The sequence below is a fragment of the Cololabis saira genome, chromosome 18, assembly GCF_033807715.1.
Source record: "Cololabis saira isolate AMF1-May2022 chromosome 18, fColSai1.1, whole genome shotgun sequence".
Classification (NCBI taxonomy): domain Eukaryota; kingdom Metazoa; phylum Chordata; class Actinopteri; order Beloniformes; family Belonidae; genus Cololabis; species Cololabis saira.
Genome location: NC_084604.1, coordinates 40,537,841 through 40,555,211, shown reverse-complemented (window position 1 = coordinate 40,555,211; position 17,371 = coordinate 40,537,841). Strand labels below are relative to the sequence as shown.

Sequence of the window (17,371 nt, the reverse complement as noted above, 5' to 3'; positions counted from 1 at the left end):
CAACACTATGACTGTACGTTGAAAGGTTCAAGAGTTCTGCACTTTTATCCAGGTATGTGACCTGGTTATCCAAGTGTCTTTTTGGCGTCTCCAAATGGCCATTTTTGGAAAGGTCTAGACATAATCTTACAGAAACATGTGTAAAATACTCATTTTTTGTGGTATTTTTATCAAACTTGAACTTGCACTAGATAAGAGTTCAGGCTGTAGTACCATTGAGTTTTTCCAGCTAATAAGTCACAGATTAATCTGCAGAGATCTGGTTACAAAACCAATTTCCGGCGGACATAAAAACCTTCTATTTCAGTGTGTTCAAACTTAGATTACTCAATGCTAGTAGCCGTTACAGTGATTCTGACAGTTGGGCAAAAACTTCAGAGAGTTACCTTTCAAAAGATACCAAAACAATCCATGTACTTAAAACGGTTCAAGAACAGCTTTCAATTTACTTTGGGTATAACTTGGAACTTTTACAAGAGTGGCAAACTAGGAGTGCAGTGGAGTTAATGAAAATGAAATAAGCGTTGGGGGTTGGGCTTGTTAAAGTCCAATCTTGCTTTTCTGAGTTGACAAACCTAAATATCTGTGTAAAATCTCTTATTTGGCGTGTTGAGTTAAAGACGTTGTGTTTTTCTCTGCAGCAGGAACCGGCGTGAGAACAATCATTCTCTACCACAGGGCTGGAGATGACGTAGCTTTGCAGAATAATGTTTACTTATCGTCTTCCAACTGCTCCGATGTTGAGTGGATTTACAGCAGAGACACAAGTTCAGCGTCTCATGAGGAGTTTGGTTCTGGAGCTGGCAGGATGGACAGGAACTGCTCCCTGATCATCACCAACATCACCGCTGGAGACGCTGGTCTCTACGAGAGCCGGCTGAGGGACAAGTACAACACCGTTGTGTATCTCAGTGTTTTAACAAGTGAGTATTTGGACTGTGTGGGAAACAGTGCAACCAGAAACACCCAACCCTTGCTGGGTTTGTCCGTCCCAGGAAGGGTTTCCCTCTTTGGATCCTGCCGTTGAACGGGATGGAGGAAAAAACAGTCATCATTACTTTCTGTAGAACATTTTTTCCTTCTGTCTTCACTTCGACTTCGTAATCAATCATAGCTTTTGGTGTTTCTATCAGACAATAGGGCTTGGTCGTCTTGTCGTCATCACCTGGCGGAGCCGCCATGTATGAAGCTAACTTAGCTGCTCTTCGGAATACTGTGTACAGACCTGCTCCCTCTTCGTTGTGTCTTACTTATAATCGTTACTTTCCGTTATTCTGTAACCATGGTAACCCGTTGCTGTGTTGTGGGGTGTTCTGTAACCATGGTAACCGTTGCTGTGTTGTGTTGTGCAGCCGCTCCACACATAACAGACATGGGGAAAAGATTGCTAACAGTTTAACTTTTCACCGCATTCCTGCTCGGAGGCAGAACCACGGAGGCCGACTATCTGAGATAACGAAGTATCTGAGATAACGAAGTATCTGAGATAACAAAGTATCTGAGATAACGAAGTATCTGAGATAACAAAGTATCTGAGATAACGAAGTATCTGAGATAACGAAGTATCTGAGACAACGCTTGGATCGCGGCTGTAAGATGAGCAAACAGAACCTTCCACAGTAAACCACAAACAAACACTAACACAGACCGGGGTCAGATCAAAACATGGGTTTTATTCCCCACTTCTCCAGCTAAACGCAGTTGCTGACCAGCTCTCTGCGGTGCAATTAACCCCAATCTTCAGATAAAACTAGTTTGTTGAGGAAAAAATATTAACTCTATTTGTAGCTGCAGAGTAAAAAATAATCCCACGAGGAAAAGAAAAATATTGCTCACGCCTCGGAGCTTCTTCAGCATAATATAGCGGTCAAAAAAAAAATGAAAAAAGTAAGAGTAATACAAAACATGTACTGTATGTTGTTATATTATACTAATTTATTGAAACACATGGCGAGTCAAACATTTACCAAAGCAGCTGCCAAACACTCCTAAACAAGGTAGTAAGACGTGGGTTGTGCAGAACTGCGGCAGTAAGTCCTCGTCAGAGCTCCACTCTTTAGTAGGGATTTCATATGTATCCAAACCGTTAATAATCATTATTTTCCCCATATTCCGCTCCCTGGCTTCCTTGTTTAAGGTATCTGGTAAATTCCAGTTGCTTTCTGGCATTTTAATTTTTTTTTGCGTTCCGTCTGTTCACTTGGTGCTACCACACTGCTACTACACTGCTCTGTGTTTACACTCACGAGGCTGCCAACATGGCCGCCACGTTCCAGAATGCAACTTGGTGACCAAGCCCTATGGCCAAGGTTACATGATGTATTTTAAGAAGAAAAAGAAAAGTTCCTCACATGTTAGAAAGACATTTAAGGATTTTGAGTGAAACTACAGTGTTTTGTCTCCTTCCAGTCTCTCCATCTCCACCAGATGTGGATCCAGGAAGGGATGGAAACGTGACATTACGCTGTTCTCTGGTGAGAGACCGTTACTTCGGTCCCTGTGAGCAGAACAGCATCATCTGGGTGGATGAGACAGGAAGTGTGCTGCTTGGTGAAGGTGATGGGTTTGTGTCTGGAGGACAGAACAACTGTGTTTCTGATCTGATGGTGAAACATCAGAGACGCTCCAAGAGAAGATTCACCTGCCAGGTTGTTGAAGGAGACAGAGTGGAGATAGATGCTGAATACACGCTGGACTTTACAGGTAAGACCCTGAAATCATGGAGATTATAAAAACTGGATGTCATCATTCAGACTCTACACTTTTAATCAGTTAAAGTGTTGATATTGACTTTCTGACCATTTTGTTGAATCCTTTGATTCCAGATTATACCGGATTGATTATTGGATGGGTGGTCAGGGGGCTGATGGTGGTTCTGGTCAGCATCGTTATGTTTACCATTTACAGGATCAAAGTTAAAAGGAACAATCCCAGAAATCAAACAGGTGTGTTTGACCTGCCTGTCAGGTTGTTATTTAGTTTCTGAAGTTAGATTGAGTTGAACTCTGAAACAAAATCAACAAACAGCATTTTATCAAACTGGAATAAAGCTGTTAATGTCAGGAAGGTTGTAGTGAGGACCCAGATGCAGGAGAGCAGGATACAAAACCCAAAACATGAACAAGAATCCAAAAAAATTACAAAAAACCTGACTGTGGAAACATGGAGGTAGAAACAGTCCGGACCAGCAGGGAGCAGAGGAAAGACAAGACCAGATATACACAAGGGTTAACGAGACACAGATGCAGACGATCAGGGCAGATGGAAACAGGAAGGTCAAGACAGAACTTAAACACAAAGACATGGGCTTCAAAATAAAACAGGAAAATGTCAAATCCTGTGTTAGGTCTAAATCAACATTACATAGGTTTGTAACGAGGAAACACACAAAGACTGCTTAGAATGGTTTTAACGCACTTCTGCAGAAGGGGGGGGCAGAGGAGTGCAGAGCGACGAGCTCTCATTGAGAACTCCTGAGCTTCCCCAAAGTTCCTCCTCCTGCATGATGGTTTTATTGAGAGACTTGACAGGAACTGACCGTATATGAACAGTGAACAGTAGACAATGGGTGGAAGTGATAACGTGTGATTGAGTCCTGACATTACAGTAGAGTGATTAAACCAGGACAGTTCTAAACCTGAGTAGATCAGGAAGTGGCTGTTCTGACATCTTTTTACAAAGCATGTGAGTCTTCAGGAGGACAAAAACAAGTTTAAAGGTTAATTAACCTCACAATTCCCTCCTGTTGTCCTTTTGAAACTTCAACTAATATCCGTCCATTAGGCTCACACCTGACAGTTAAAGATGTGATTGTTTGTGAAAGTTAATCAGAAGTTATATTATTAATAATAATGATGACAGAATTAAGATAATAAATGTGTAATCTTGTCAACTAACTCTAAGAATTTAACATTCTTTGTTCCAGAGGTTCAGTTGCCAATGCAGCAGTATGTGAGTATCTTCACTAATATTTTATATTTTATATATATCTACCTTTAAAAAATAAATATGTATGAAATATCCAGGTTCATCAAATGTTTCATGTTTGTTCATTTCTATCAACATTTGCTGCTGATTATTCTTGAGTTTCTGTTAATATGGAGGTAGATTTGTTTCTTAATTATTCAATAAAAAAAAAAGATTGCTTCAATCATTAAAATATTCTCAATTCAAAAGATTTCACTTCAATCAAAGAAATTATTTCAATCAAAGAAAAAAGGTTTTTGAATGCAAAAAATATTTTAGACTCAAAGAAATGCATTTGAAAACTGTTTTTCTTTGATTGGAAATGTTTTCTTTGATAGAAGTTTTTTTTGTTTCAAGCTATTTTTTTGATTGAAGTTAGTGTTGTTTTGTATTTGGGCCATATTATTATGGGATGGACATTTGTGTCTTTATCATTTAATCAAAAAAGATGTTTCTTCAAAAAGAAAAAAATGTTTTCAATGAAAAAAATCACTTCAATAAAAAAAACTTTTTCAATCAAAGAAAGAAAGTATTTAAATGCATTTTTTGAGTCTCAAATATTTTTTTGCATTCAACACTTTTTTCCTTTGATTGAAATACATTTTTTTGATTGAAGTAATCTTTTTTTTGATTGAATAATTAAGAAACAAATGTACCTCCATATGTTAATAAACCTAAATACCAGAGAGTCAATCATGATTGTGATCTTATTTGACTAACAAGACGTTAAATAAACATTTATAGCTGCTATCTTTCATAAATGTTATTAATGGATGATTTTCTGGTTTTCATTCAGATATTGAGAAAGAGTTTATAGTTGTAGATCAATTTCACAGGAACCATTAAGAACGGTCCATTATCATGTAAATATGATCTTGATCTCCCTCTGGTGGTGAAAACATGAATTACAAGAACATTGTATGTTTCCACAGGTGAACAGGAATGATGATGATGTGGTGAACTATGAAGACGATGAAGACCTGCCTGCTTCTGTCCGATCCACAGAACAATAAATCAGCTGTGTGTGATGGAAACATTAGCGTTAGCCTGGCTACAGAGCAGCAGACGGTTGTTTGGTCTCTGAAAGCTCAGCTCTGTTTATGAGAATCCTGGGGCCTCATCTATAAAGCTTGCTTGCGCAGAAAAAGCGCCTGAAAGTTGCGGAAGCCACCTTCTACGCAAATCCTCGGATCTAAAAAGAAAAAACTAACCGAAAAATCTGCGTATCTTTACGGCAACTCGGACCCTCCCGTAAGAATTTACTTAAGACACGGGGAACTGGCGAGGCAGGTGGTGAAATGAAGCCAGATTCATGTCATACTCTTAATAATGTCATCACATATCACAACATATGTCAGGCTTAAAATAATAAAATAATAAAATAAAATAATATAGCGCTGATCGTGTCCGTCTGTGTGTGAAGCTGTGACAGCTTCACACACAGACGGACACGATCAGCCGGCTCTGAAGCTGTCAGTCAGGACTCTGCTGCTGCTGCTGCAGCCTCTTCTTCACCCACCGCTTTAGGACAGAACAAATGAGGGGCTGCGTTTAGGGAGCCCCACGGAGCCCCTCATTTCTTCCCTAAAGGGACACAGATTTTTTTTCATATATATGAGTTTTATGCGCGCGTGAAACCTTTACGTGCTGCTTGTATATGGTGCCTAAATTAGGGTCCCGCGTTAAAACGACGCAGAGCCTACGGCGTAGTGTACGCGGCGACGCGCACCTACGGCGTAGGCTCTGCGTCGGTGACGCGGAACCATAAACCCGCCCTGAGCAGCTCTGAGGGGAGACGGGAGGGGAGGAGGGGGAGCGGGGGGGGTGAAGCGGAGCTGCGGGGCCGTTTTCGTATCGCTTTCATACAGTGTCTTGATAATTTGCAATTTAAGGCTGATCCTACCGTTAGTTTTTAAACTGTAAAAAGTAAGGGGAAAAAAAACATGGTTTTGAAAAGACGGGGGGCATGTCCCCCCCTGTTGCGCCGGGGAACTCACGGCGTTTAGCGCAGCAACGGCGTGCTGCCACTCACTCGCTTTATTTTATTGTATACTATTTATATACTTATTCTAACTTTTACTGTGACCACCAAATAATGTGGTTTTCCTGTCCTCCACATCATCTACAACATCTAGGTCTCCGTGAAAGTCAGTGTCACGGTGGCTGCTACTTCTCATTCATTCTGACGCCAAACCATGGATCTGCGCCAAACAGGCTGCAGAAAGCCACTGCGCATGCTCAGCAGGCTCATCCATATGCATTTCTGGGCGTGTAAAGGGGCGGATTCAGCTACGCAACCTTCCAGCTGGACTGCGTGGAAGTCTGCGTGCACATGGTTTTATTGATCCGGATTTTTTTTTGCGCACGGCATTTTCGGCTTTTGAGCGTACGTGCACTTTTAGTATGAATCCTACGCACTCCATTTTAAATGAGGCCCCTGGTGTTTAGTCGTCATCATTTTGTGATCTTCAAAAATCCTCTGCAGCTTTTCCTCGGCGTTACTCCTGCATCGAGGTGCCTGATGGATGTTTGACCCGCTAGCATGCTAACGATGTATTAAATCTCCTAAACTGGGATCATCTCTCTTTATTCCTGATAGTTTCATGCATATATTAATCATGTTTGTAAAATAGCATTTTTCCATCTCTGTAATGTCACAAAGATTAGGAACATCCTCTCGATCTCCATCCTTTTTTTGGGGAATCAGTTAATGAAGGAATTGTCTGTAAGTACGGTTTTAAGATACATATATTATATTATATTATTGAAGTTACATTTGTTTTAATCTGAGCTTGTATTTTGTTTCATGCTGTTTATCAGTTGTAGTTCAGTCAACTAAAATCATTTGTAGTGTTCTGTCAGCTATATTGCAGCTTTATATTTGTAGCCTCACGTGCTTTATACCTTTAAGGTACCGTGGAATATGTTGATCGATGGGGTTTATCCAATAAGTGTTCATTGTTGTATTCTTTTTACTTCAGTTTTACCCAATTCATATGCTGTACCCAATAAAGCCATCATTATTCGCTACAGTGTGTGAAAGGAGTTATCTGTCTGCCTAGTTGAGGAAGGGGGTGTTACGGGGTGAGGTTTTGGACCCAAATGCAGCACACGGAGCACACGGTGGTAGTTTGTCTGGTTTGCTTTATTACCCTCAACGGGGACGAAGAGCAGGCAGGAATGCAGGACAAGGATCAGGCAGCAATCAGTGTCAAGTTCGGAAGACAAGGTCAGGCGACGGAGAGCAGGAGACAAGGCAGGGTCCAGGAACAGGCAGGGCGTCACCAAGGCAGAACAAAAAACAGGAATCCAAAAAACTAGAAGAGTACATGGAGGGAGCAAACAGTACGGACCAACAGGTATCATGCCCTCTAGTGGACATATAAATTACTGCATTAAAATGACTTATTTGCCCTCTAGTAGACATATAAGTTACTGCATTTAAATGCATTTATTATAATGGACACATAAATAACTTCATTAAACTTAAAGGAGCTTGAGGCCGGATTGTGGCAGGATTTATGAAAAAAATCCGTATACATTTTAAGTTTTCTAGTAATAATGTCAGATGAAGCGTTCCAAACCAAAAAGAATGTTTCCTCTAGTATATCTCTCCTTTGCCTTGAACAGGCTGTTGCTGCAATATGTGCTGCAATTCGGTCCCGAATTTCCCGCGCTGGGCTGCGGATGTGACGTCACATGACGCTGCATGCACGTTCTCCCCGTTCTCCCGTGCCGGCTTCACTGTTGGCTGCAGTACCCCCGACGGCCGTCGTGGTGAAGGGTGGCGCTAGAGAGTCTCATTTCTTAAAAGGAGCCTCAAGCTCCTTTAAATAATTGCCCTTTAGTGGACACATAAATAACTGCATTAAAATGACTTATTAGCCCTCTAGTGGACATTTAAATAACTACAATAAAATGCATTTATTTTCCCTTTACTGGACATATAATTTATTGCATTAAAATGCATTTCTTTTGCCCTCTAGTGGACATATAAGTTACTGCATTTAAATGCCTTTATTTGCCCTCTAGTGGACATATAAGTTACTGCATTTAAATGCATTTATTATCCCTCTAGTGGACATATAAGTTACTGCATTTAAATGCATTTATTATCCCTCTAGTGGACACATATATAACTGCATTAAAATTACTTTTTTGCCCTCTAGTGGACATATAAGTTACTGCATTAAAATGACGTATTAGCCCTCTAGTGGACATTTAAATAATTAGAATAAAATGCATTTATTATACCTCTAATGGACACATAATTTATTGCATTAAAATTCATTTTTTTTGCCCTCTAGTGGACATATAAATTACTGCATTTAAATGCATTTATTTGCCCTCTAGTGGACATATCAGTTACTGCATTTAAATGCATTTTTATCCCTCTAGTGGACACATAAATAACTGCATTAAACTTTATATAATTCCCCTCTAGTGGACACAAAAATTACTGCGTTAAATTTATTTATTTGCCCTCTATTGGACACATGAATAACTGCATTAAAAATACTTATTTGCATTCTAGTGGACATATAAGTTACTGCATTTAAAGGCATTTATTTGCGCTATAGTGGACATATCAGTTACTGCATTTAAATGTATTTATTATCCCTCTAGTGGACACATATATATCTGCATTAAAATTACTTTTTTGCCCTCTAGTGGACATATAAGTTACTGCATTTAAATGCATTTATTATCCCTCTAGGGACACAAAAATAACTGCATTAAACTTTATATAATTGCTCTCTAGTGGACATATAAGTTACTGCATTTAAATGCATTTATTATCCCTCTAATGGACACATAAATAACTGCATTCAACTTAAATAATTGCCCTCTAGTGGACACCTAAATTACTGCATTAAAATGACTTATTTGCCCTCTAGTGGACATTCAAATAACTACAATAAAATGCATTTATTTTCCCTTTAGTGGACATATAATGTATTGCATTAAGATGCATTTTTTGCCCTATAGTGGACACATAAATAACTGCATTAAACTTCATATAATTGCCCTCTAGTGGACACATAAATAACTGCATTAAAATTATTTATTTGCCCTCTAGCGGACACATAAATTACTACAATAACCCTGGACAGCTCCATCAGCGACCGGCTTCGTCACACGTGATGCGTCACTGAGAGGCATCGCAGGTCCTTCCTCCCGCTGCCATCAGACTTTACAACCAGGCCTGCTCTCACTAGCTAACGGACAATAAATAACATGTGCAATAACAAGATTTGCAATAACAAGATGTGCATTATCTCTCTGTCTGTCTACCTCACACTCACTCTACCTGCTTTTTTGCACTGTTTTTTTGTGTTTTTTTTCCTTCGCACTACCTTTATTTCCATTGCAATGTTGTCAAACCCCTGGCTCAGGTATGGGTTTAAAACATAAAGATGGCAAGGCACGCAAGTGGGCAAGGTTTACAATGGTTTTATTCCCCCAAGTGATAGTATGTGAACAATACTTAAGAGGACCAAAATCTGAAAATATAACATAAAAACCATTTTAACTTCATAATAATATACTGTATACTGTACATAATGTAAATCAAATTCATTTTAAGCTATTTTTAATCTATTTTTAATCACTCATTTTAAATACATAATATATTTATATTATTATATTTAATTATTATCTATATATATACGTATTGATTATAAGTATTAAATAGCACATTATATTCATTAGCTGTTAGTCTTAGCTTTTCATTTCATAAATCAGGCCTTTAAATAAACAAAAATCATTTAACCAAACGAAAAGATCTAGATCAAACCATCAAACAAACAAACAGAATGCATTCAAATAATCACCTCCTCAGAGAACAAAGACACGCCCGGACACCAGCACAGACAGCAGTTCACTCTGGACAGTGAGCTGCCATCTCTGTCTGTCTTTTAAAGATGCCCTGGCTCCACCCACATTGACAGGCCCACATAGAGAGGGGTGTCAGAATAGTTCAGCATAGGTCATTCACAACAGCACTGTAGAATTGTTCATTTCATTTTCATTGTACTCAGTCTTTTCTATAACATCCAGAATCCCTCCATGATCCATATGATTCCTCTTCATAGAAGTCCAGTATCCCTCTGTGATCCAGACTATCCTCCAGTTGGTATGGCCCAAATAGGCCACATTAGTGTCACATTAGTGTTCAGCCTTGCATCTCCTCTTAAAGGCACAGCGTCCCATTACTCTGGCCTGTTGCTCTGGCCATGTAACAGTGACAGGGGGGGGGGGGGGGGTCAAACTGTCACAAATGTATATACTGTTTATATCTTGTAATTATATATATTTTTTACTTTTTACTTTTTTACCCCCTTCCCTGCATGTTGTGTTAAGTTACTGCTGCTAACATGTGAATTTCCCCATTGAGGGAGAAATAAAGGACTAGCTTATCATATCTCTTATCAAACCACAAGCCATTTCTGTGTTTCCAACTGTGTCTGTATTTATTTTCCTCCTACGCCAAACAAACAGTCAAAAGCAAGGCAAGATATTCACTCTCAATTTGTAGACATTTCAAGCAGTCAACAAAAAATGACACTCTCCCTCCTCCCCCTCTTTCCATGCAGCCGCCGCTGTGAACAGGTGAATATTCATCCATTCATTCAATTACTCCAATCACCCGCTTGTAGACTTTCAACAAAGTTGGGGGCTGCGTGACATCATCGTGTCATAATTAACCGTTATATCTTGAAAACTAAAGCAGCACAAATTAAATCTCTTTCTGCACAAACCACCACAAACCACCCAAGGCAGCACAAACAAACAAGACCATTTCGGTTAATTTTGAACAAAGTCGGGGGCTGCGTGAACTTAGAATGACCCTTGAAATATAACGTGATATCTTAAAAACTAAAGCAGCACAAACAGAATTTCCTTATGCACAAACCAGCACTAATGCAGCACTAACGATTGAGAATATTTTCACTGAGTTTTGCATGGGGGGGGGGGGGGGGGGGGGGCAGCTTCACGCAGGTGTTTGCCCACTGTGTCATCTTTATAATCCTGCAAATTCTCTGCCTCACCTGTTGCTTGTTTGTTTCGCAGCCAACTCTGCAGAGATGTGCTTCCTTTAGCTGCATCCTTGAATTGTCCGTCTCTCTCCTGGATGCGTGTCTTTTCCGTGGGCATTTCGAATTGTCTTCATTTTAACGAAACATACCATATTAGATTGCTGTTTAATCACATTGAGTGAATGATTTGAATGGTGCATTATTTCGATCATCCATCTTGCTTGATAAAACAAAATCAGCAGCTGGCTGTCGGATTATTTAGGCTCACTAAACGTCCCAAACTTGACATTGGATTTCAGAGAAGTTGATTGTGATCATTTGTTAAACTGTGTAGGCTGTGTGTGTGTCTGCTGCGTGTGTGTGTGTGTGTGTGTGTGTGTGTGTGTGTGTGTGTGTGTGTGTGTGTGTGTGTGTGTGTGTGTGTGTGTGTGCTGTGTGTGTGTCTAAAGGTGAACACTTGCACATAAGAGGGTGGACCTCGTCCCGGGTCCTGCAGAGCTGCTGTCCTGCAGGTTTGACATGTTTCCCTGATTCAGCAAAAACCCTGAGGGCGTCCAAATAGTGCAACAGACCGGATAGATGGACATATACTGATGAAAAATGAAAATGATTCTATCAAGTGGAGGATATTGAATGTTGCTTCTCTGTTGACAAACCTAAATATGTAGCTTAAATATGTTTCTTGGGTCAGGTTGATGTGTGAAGTGTAAAACTTTTCTCAGAGTGTTTTTCTCTGCAGCAGGAATCAGAAATTCCCTCCTTGCTGCTGCTGCTCGTCTCCTCCTCAGAAGAACTATACTATATACCAGGGGTAGGCAACCCTGGTCCTCGAGTGCCACTGTCCTGCATGTCTTAGATGCTACCCTGCTTCAGCACACCGTGATAAAAGTACCTGTGTCATCAACAGAATTGTGCAGCCCTGGATGACAAGCTGATGACAATGATTAATTAGAATCAGGTGTGTTAAAGCAGGGTAGCATCTAAGACATGCAGGACAGTGGCACTCGAGGACCAGGGTTGCCTACCCCTGCTATATACTATACATACAAAATGAATGGGAAAGCCGGCGGCAGCTGCCGCTGTGCTTCCTCTATGTGAAAACCGCTTAAGAACGGTCAATTATCATGTAAATATGATCTTTATCTCCCTTTGGTGGTGAAAACATGAATTACAAGAACATTGTATGTTTCCACAGGTGAACAGGGATGAAGATGATGATGATGATGTGGTGAACTAGGAAGACGATGAAGACCTGCCTGCTTCTGTCTGATCCACAGATCAATAAATCAGCTGTAAACCTCTAGTTAATATTAGTAAACCTCTAACCTCGGGCGAAGAAACGGGCGAAGAAATGGCATAAATTGCACAATTAATTCAAAATGGCCGACTTCCTGTTTGGTTTCGGCCATGGTGCATGAGACTTTTCTTTAAGTTGTGACATGATACAGGTGTGTACTGATTTCCGTGTATGTACGTCAAACCGTATTGTGGGGCTTGAGGCACAAAGTTTTCTAGGGGGCGCTGTTGAGCCATTAGGCCACGCCCATTAATGCAAACCATGAAATATCACATTTTTCACCATGCCTGGCTTGGTGCAAAATTTGGTGACTTTTGGGGCACGTTTAGGGGGAAAAAGGACCTCATTTGGTCGGAAAAATAAAAACGAAAAAAATTCTTCAGATACAATAGGGCCTTCGCACTGTAAGTGCTCGGGCCCTAATAAATGTTCAACCATTGACACAGGATGACTTACATACTGCAGAACTGGAAATTGCACGCCTCTGCCAACAGCAAACATTTCACAGGGAAATCTCTCTCTTGGAGAAAGCAGCATCATCTGTGCCAACCAACAGTGACATCTACAGGTTGGATCCCATAGTCCAAGATGGGCTGTTGAGAGTAGGAGGTCGTCTGAGAAAATCCATGCCTGAGAAAGTAAAACATCCAATAATTCTGTCTAAAGATCAACACATATCCAAACTTATGGACCCAATCACATGATATCTACACTTCGAAAAACCTACTGGATAACAAATGCAAACTCAGCCTGCAGAAAAATCATTGCTGATTCTGTTACCTGTTGTCGTCTTCAAGGGAGAGTTGGAGAACAAAAAATGTCTGACCTTCCAGCTGGAAGACTCCTGCCAGATTTACCACCATTTACCAATGCAGGTGTGGATTATTTGGGCCCTATTTGTGATGCCAAGAAACTTAAGTTGCGTTTAGTTTTGTCTTGTGTCTATGTTGTCTCGTGGCTTCCTGTTTTATTTTGAAATCTAACTCTCCTCTCATTTTGGGTAACTTGGCCTTTCCCCTCGTGTGTTTTCCTGCTGTCTGATTGTCGACCCCGCCCTGATTTGTTCCACCTGTTTCCCATTACCTTGTGTGTGTGGGTACTTAGAGTTTGTGTTCCGCTTTGTCCTGTGCCAGTTCGTCTTGTCTGCTGCGTCAAGTGTTTGAGGTTCCATGTCAGGCAATTTGTTAAAGTCAGGTTTTGCATTTCTTTGTGTCTTTGCAGTTTGAGACTTTTCCTCTGTGGAGTGATTTTTTGTTGATACTTTGCATTAAAAGATTGTTTTATTTTGAACTTGTCTCCGGTCGTTCATTTGGGTCCAGAGGGGGATTCCAGGAAGCGGGTTTTGTGAAAACTCTGAGTTTGTTAAGCCTGAGATGAGGGAAACCCGGAGTTTTCAGTTCCAGAAAGCGACGTAACTCAAACTCTGAGTCAGTTACTACGGCAACTGACCCTGTGAACCTAACCTGCTCGCTAGCAGGTTTTCTTCAATAAACCCTGATTTTCTCTCTGTCTCCTCCCTCAGTGGCGTCAATTCAGCCAATGGGCCTGTACGCAATACACATCCGTTTTCTGCACCACGGACAGCAAGCGGCAGAGTTAGAGAGCAGAAAAAGCGTATCTGACAAACGCAATTTAACTCATTGGGTTCACTTTATTCACTATGTCAGTGCAACAATATCACAGGGACATCCGAGTTTAACTTCAAACAGTTAAAGTCCAAATGCAAAAAGGAGAGGGAGGAGCAGAAGACAGAAAGAGACAGAGAGTAAAAAAGTCAAATATTTCCCTTAAACAGATGTATAAGAGGGTAGGGTGATTTGATATCTTACTTTAAAATGAACTTGCATAATTAATCCATCAGTGGCTAACAGCCTCTTTAATATCTTCTGATGCTGGGGCAACATTGGACCATCACTTGCCTTCTTTCTTTTTTTTAAATTGCGTGTTTGTCTGCTTCCTTTTCATTTTTGTAAGTTAGTAACACTGCAGAGCTAAAAACCAGATTGATAGCGTCCACTGTCATCAGGGACGCTGGGACATCACATTTCAGGATATGAGGGGGTACAAGTGTTGGGAAAGATAATACCTAGTGAAATCCATCATGTTGTTCTGATATGCATTTGTAGTTATTTTATATGTATTAAGTAATAGAATAAATCAATACAAATAGACACAGAGTAATTCCATAAATGTATAAAAAAAAAAAACATTTATATTTTCCCCTGAAGCCGAGGTGTGGCGGCTGCCCCTGATCTAAATGACAATGAAATTTTTTTCAATACCATTCCATCACTGTTTTCATCGGTAATATTATAAGACAGTGTGCTTAAATGTTAAATGAATAATCATTCAAACTTACACATTGACTGCAGCAACTTTCTCCCACGCCAATTGTCTCTCCTTTGCTGCTGCAGCTGTGTTTTTTCTGAAATATGCTCTCATAGTCGCCTACGCACGTATTAACACTTCTAACTCCAGTGGCGTGAAGTATGTGGATCTTTTGTTGTCGCCGGTTACCATGGTGAATCCTTGTATCAGGGCTCCATTGATGATGGCTTTTTATTTTCTACACGCACGCGCTTAACTCAAGGTTAACAAACTCAGAGTTGATTGAACTAACTCATATCCTGTTCTGGAACCGAAAACTCTGAGTTTCCTATCTCAGGTAAGTCAACTCAGAGTTCAGGTTTAGACTCAGAGTTTGATGAACCTGCTTTCTGGAATACCCCTCTGATCACTGATTTCAGTACGTTCAAATAAGCAGAAGTTTCTGTTTCTGTTTCTGAGAAATAAATCAAAAACAAGAATGTTTTGCTCTTTTTTATTATTTTTATTTTATTGGAAACCAAATCTATTGCTATTATACAACAAATCCACCTTAAGGGTCAACTGAAATGTAACAACAGTAAATCTTCAACAGAAACACCTTTGCATGTTCACTTTTAAACAATTCAGGGTTGTTTCCTGTAACCTTTGACATGTTGTCATATATTTCAGGAAACAAAGACACATTGGGGGTTGGAGGTTTTACTTTACCCAGAAACAGGAAGTTCCACCTTAAGAAACAGGAAATTCCACCTTCACGAACAGGAAGTTCCTTCATCACGTACAGACGTGCAGCAGAGAGAAGCATCATTTCATCCAGCAGAGACAGAATGACGCCACGACTGCAGCTCTTCATCACTTTACTGCTTCACTTTGGAGGTAAAGATCAACTCTGACTTATGTTTTAGGATTTAATATGATTTAAAAAGACTGTAAAAACTACTCTGAAGTTGTCGTGTACCGTTGAACGTTGCTGTGTCACTAAATGTGTTTTCTTTAATAAAACTCACCTCTGTTACAATCAGACCACTTAAAGACGACGTTACATAACTCTGAATGATTCACCAGAGATTATGTGTGTTGAAGTCTCTTCTCTGTGCTGACAAACCTAAATATGTAGGTTAAATATGTTTCTAGGGTCAGGTTGATGTGTGAAGTGTAAAACTTTTCTCAGAGTGTTTTTCTCTGCAGCAGGAATCAGTGATGGAATCATTCTCCATCACAGAGCTGGAGATGACGTCGTTTTACCGTCTAAGGTTGGTTCATCACCCGACCAATGTTCTGATGTTGAATGGTATCATTACAACGTTGAAGACAATATAAAATACATCGTTCTTAATGGAACTATTGTGAAGACGTCACCTGGAGCTGACAGGATGAGTTTGAGCAGTGACTGCTCTCTGATCATCAACAACATCACTGCTGAAGATGCTGGTCAATACATCTGTAGGATTAGAAAAGGTGTTGGTTACTCTGTCACATATGTGTATGTGAATGTTGTAACAGGTGAGTGTTTTGACTTAATAACATCCAGACTGTCAGTTTGAATCCTCCTCATCAACTCTGAGTGAAACGCTGTTAAAAGCTTGTGTGGATTTGTCAGCGACACGAACGTCTGGTCTGTTTGGGATCGTCCTCAACATGATGGATCCTCTCAGAGGAACTGGACCACAAACACCTGATGTTTATTTACACGTTTAAATATTTGATGTTTCCATCAGAGAATCACTCAGTAAAACTGGATCAGTAAAATGAGGAGTTTCTCATATTCAAGTGGTTGAAATAACAGTTTTTTGAGTGTTTTTCTCTACAGCAGGAATTGATCTCCATCACAGAGCTGGAGATGACGTCGTTTTACCATGTCACATTGAATCTTCATCCGACGACTGTTCTAATCTTGACTGGATTTACAACAACATTCAAAATGCAGATGGACACTTCAAGGTTACTGATGGAGATATTGTGAAGACGTCACCTAGAGCTGACAGGATGAATGTGAGCAGTAACTGCTCTCTGATCATCAACAACATCACTGCTGAAGATGCTGGTCATTACATCTGTTGGAATGGATATGGTGATTCCACATCTGTGTATCTGAATGTTTTAACAGGTGAGTGTTTTGACTTAATAACATCCAGACTGTCAGTTTGAATCCTCCTCATCAACTCTGAGTGAAACGCTGTTAAAGCTTGTGTGGATTTGTCAGCGACATGAACGTCTGGGGCCTCATTTAAAATGGAGTGCGTAGGATTCATACTAAAAGTGCACGTACACTCAAAAGCCGAAAATGCCGTGCGCAAAAAAAAAACCGGATCAATAAAACCGTGTGCACGCAGATTTGCACGCAACGTTCCTTTATGAATCACAGACCAGCTGGAAGGCTGCGCAGTTGAATCCACCGCATATCCCGCCCTCTACACGCCCATAAATGCATATGGATGAGCCTACTGAGCATGTGCAGTGGCTTCCTGCAGCCTGTTTGGCGTCAGAATGAATTAGAAGTAGCAGCCACCGTGACACTGACTTTCACGGAGACCTCGATGTTGTAGATGATGTGGAGGACAGGAAAACCACATTATTTGGTGGTCACAGTAAAAGTTAGAATAAGTATATAAATAGTAGTAGGCTATACAATAAAATAAAGCGAGTGAGTGGCAGCACGCCGTTGCTGCGCTAAACGCCGTGAGTTCCCCGGCGCAACAGGGGGACACACGTCCCCCCGTCTTTTCAAAATCATGTTTTT

The 17,371-nt window shown here is 40.4% G+C and overlaps 1 protein-coding gene across 1 annotated transcript; it reads left to right on the top strand.

The window, feature by feature from the left end:
* Positions 1-15,457: 15,457 nt before the first annotated feature.
* Positions 15,458-16,844, top strand: LOC133418448 (CXADR-like membrane protein). The gene is made up of 3 exons (XM_061707136.1): positions 15,458-15,507; positions 15,820-16,134; positions 16,442-16,844. Exons 1-3 carry the CDS (start codon positions 15,459-15,461, stop codon positions 16,777-16,779), a joined length of 702 nt encoding a protein of 233 aa, XP_061563120.1. The 5' UTR covers position 15,458; the 3' UTR covers positions 16,780-16,844.
* Positions 16,845-17,371: the final 527 nt, after the last annotated feature.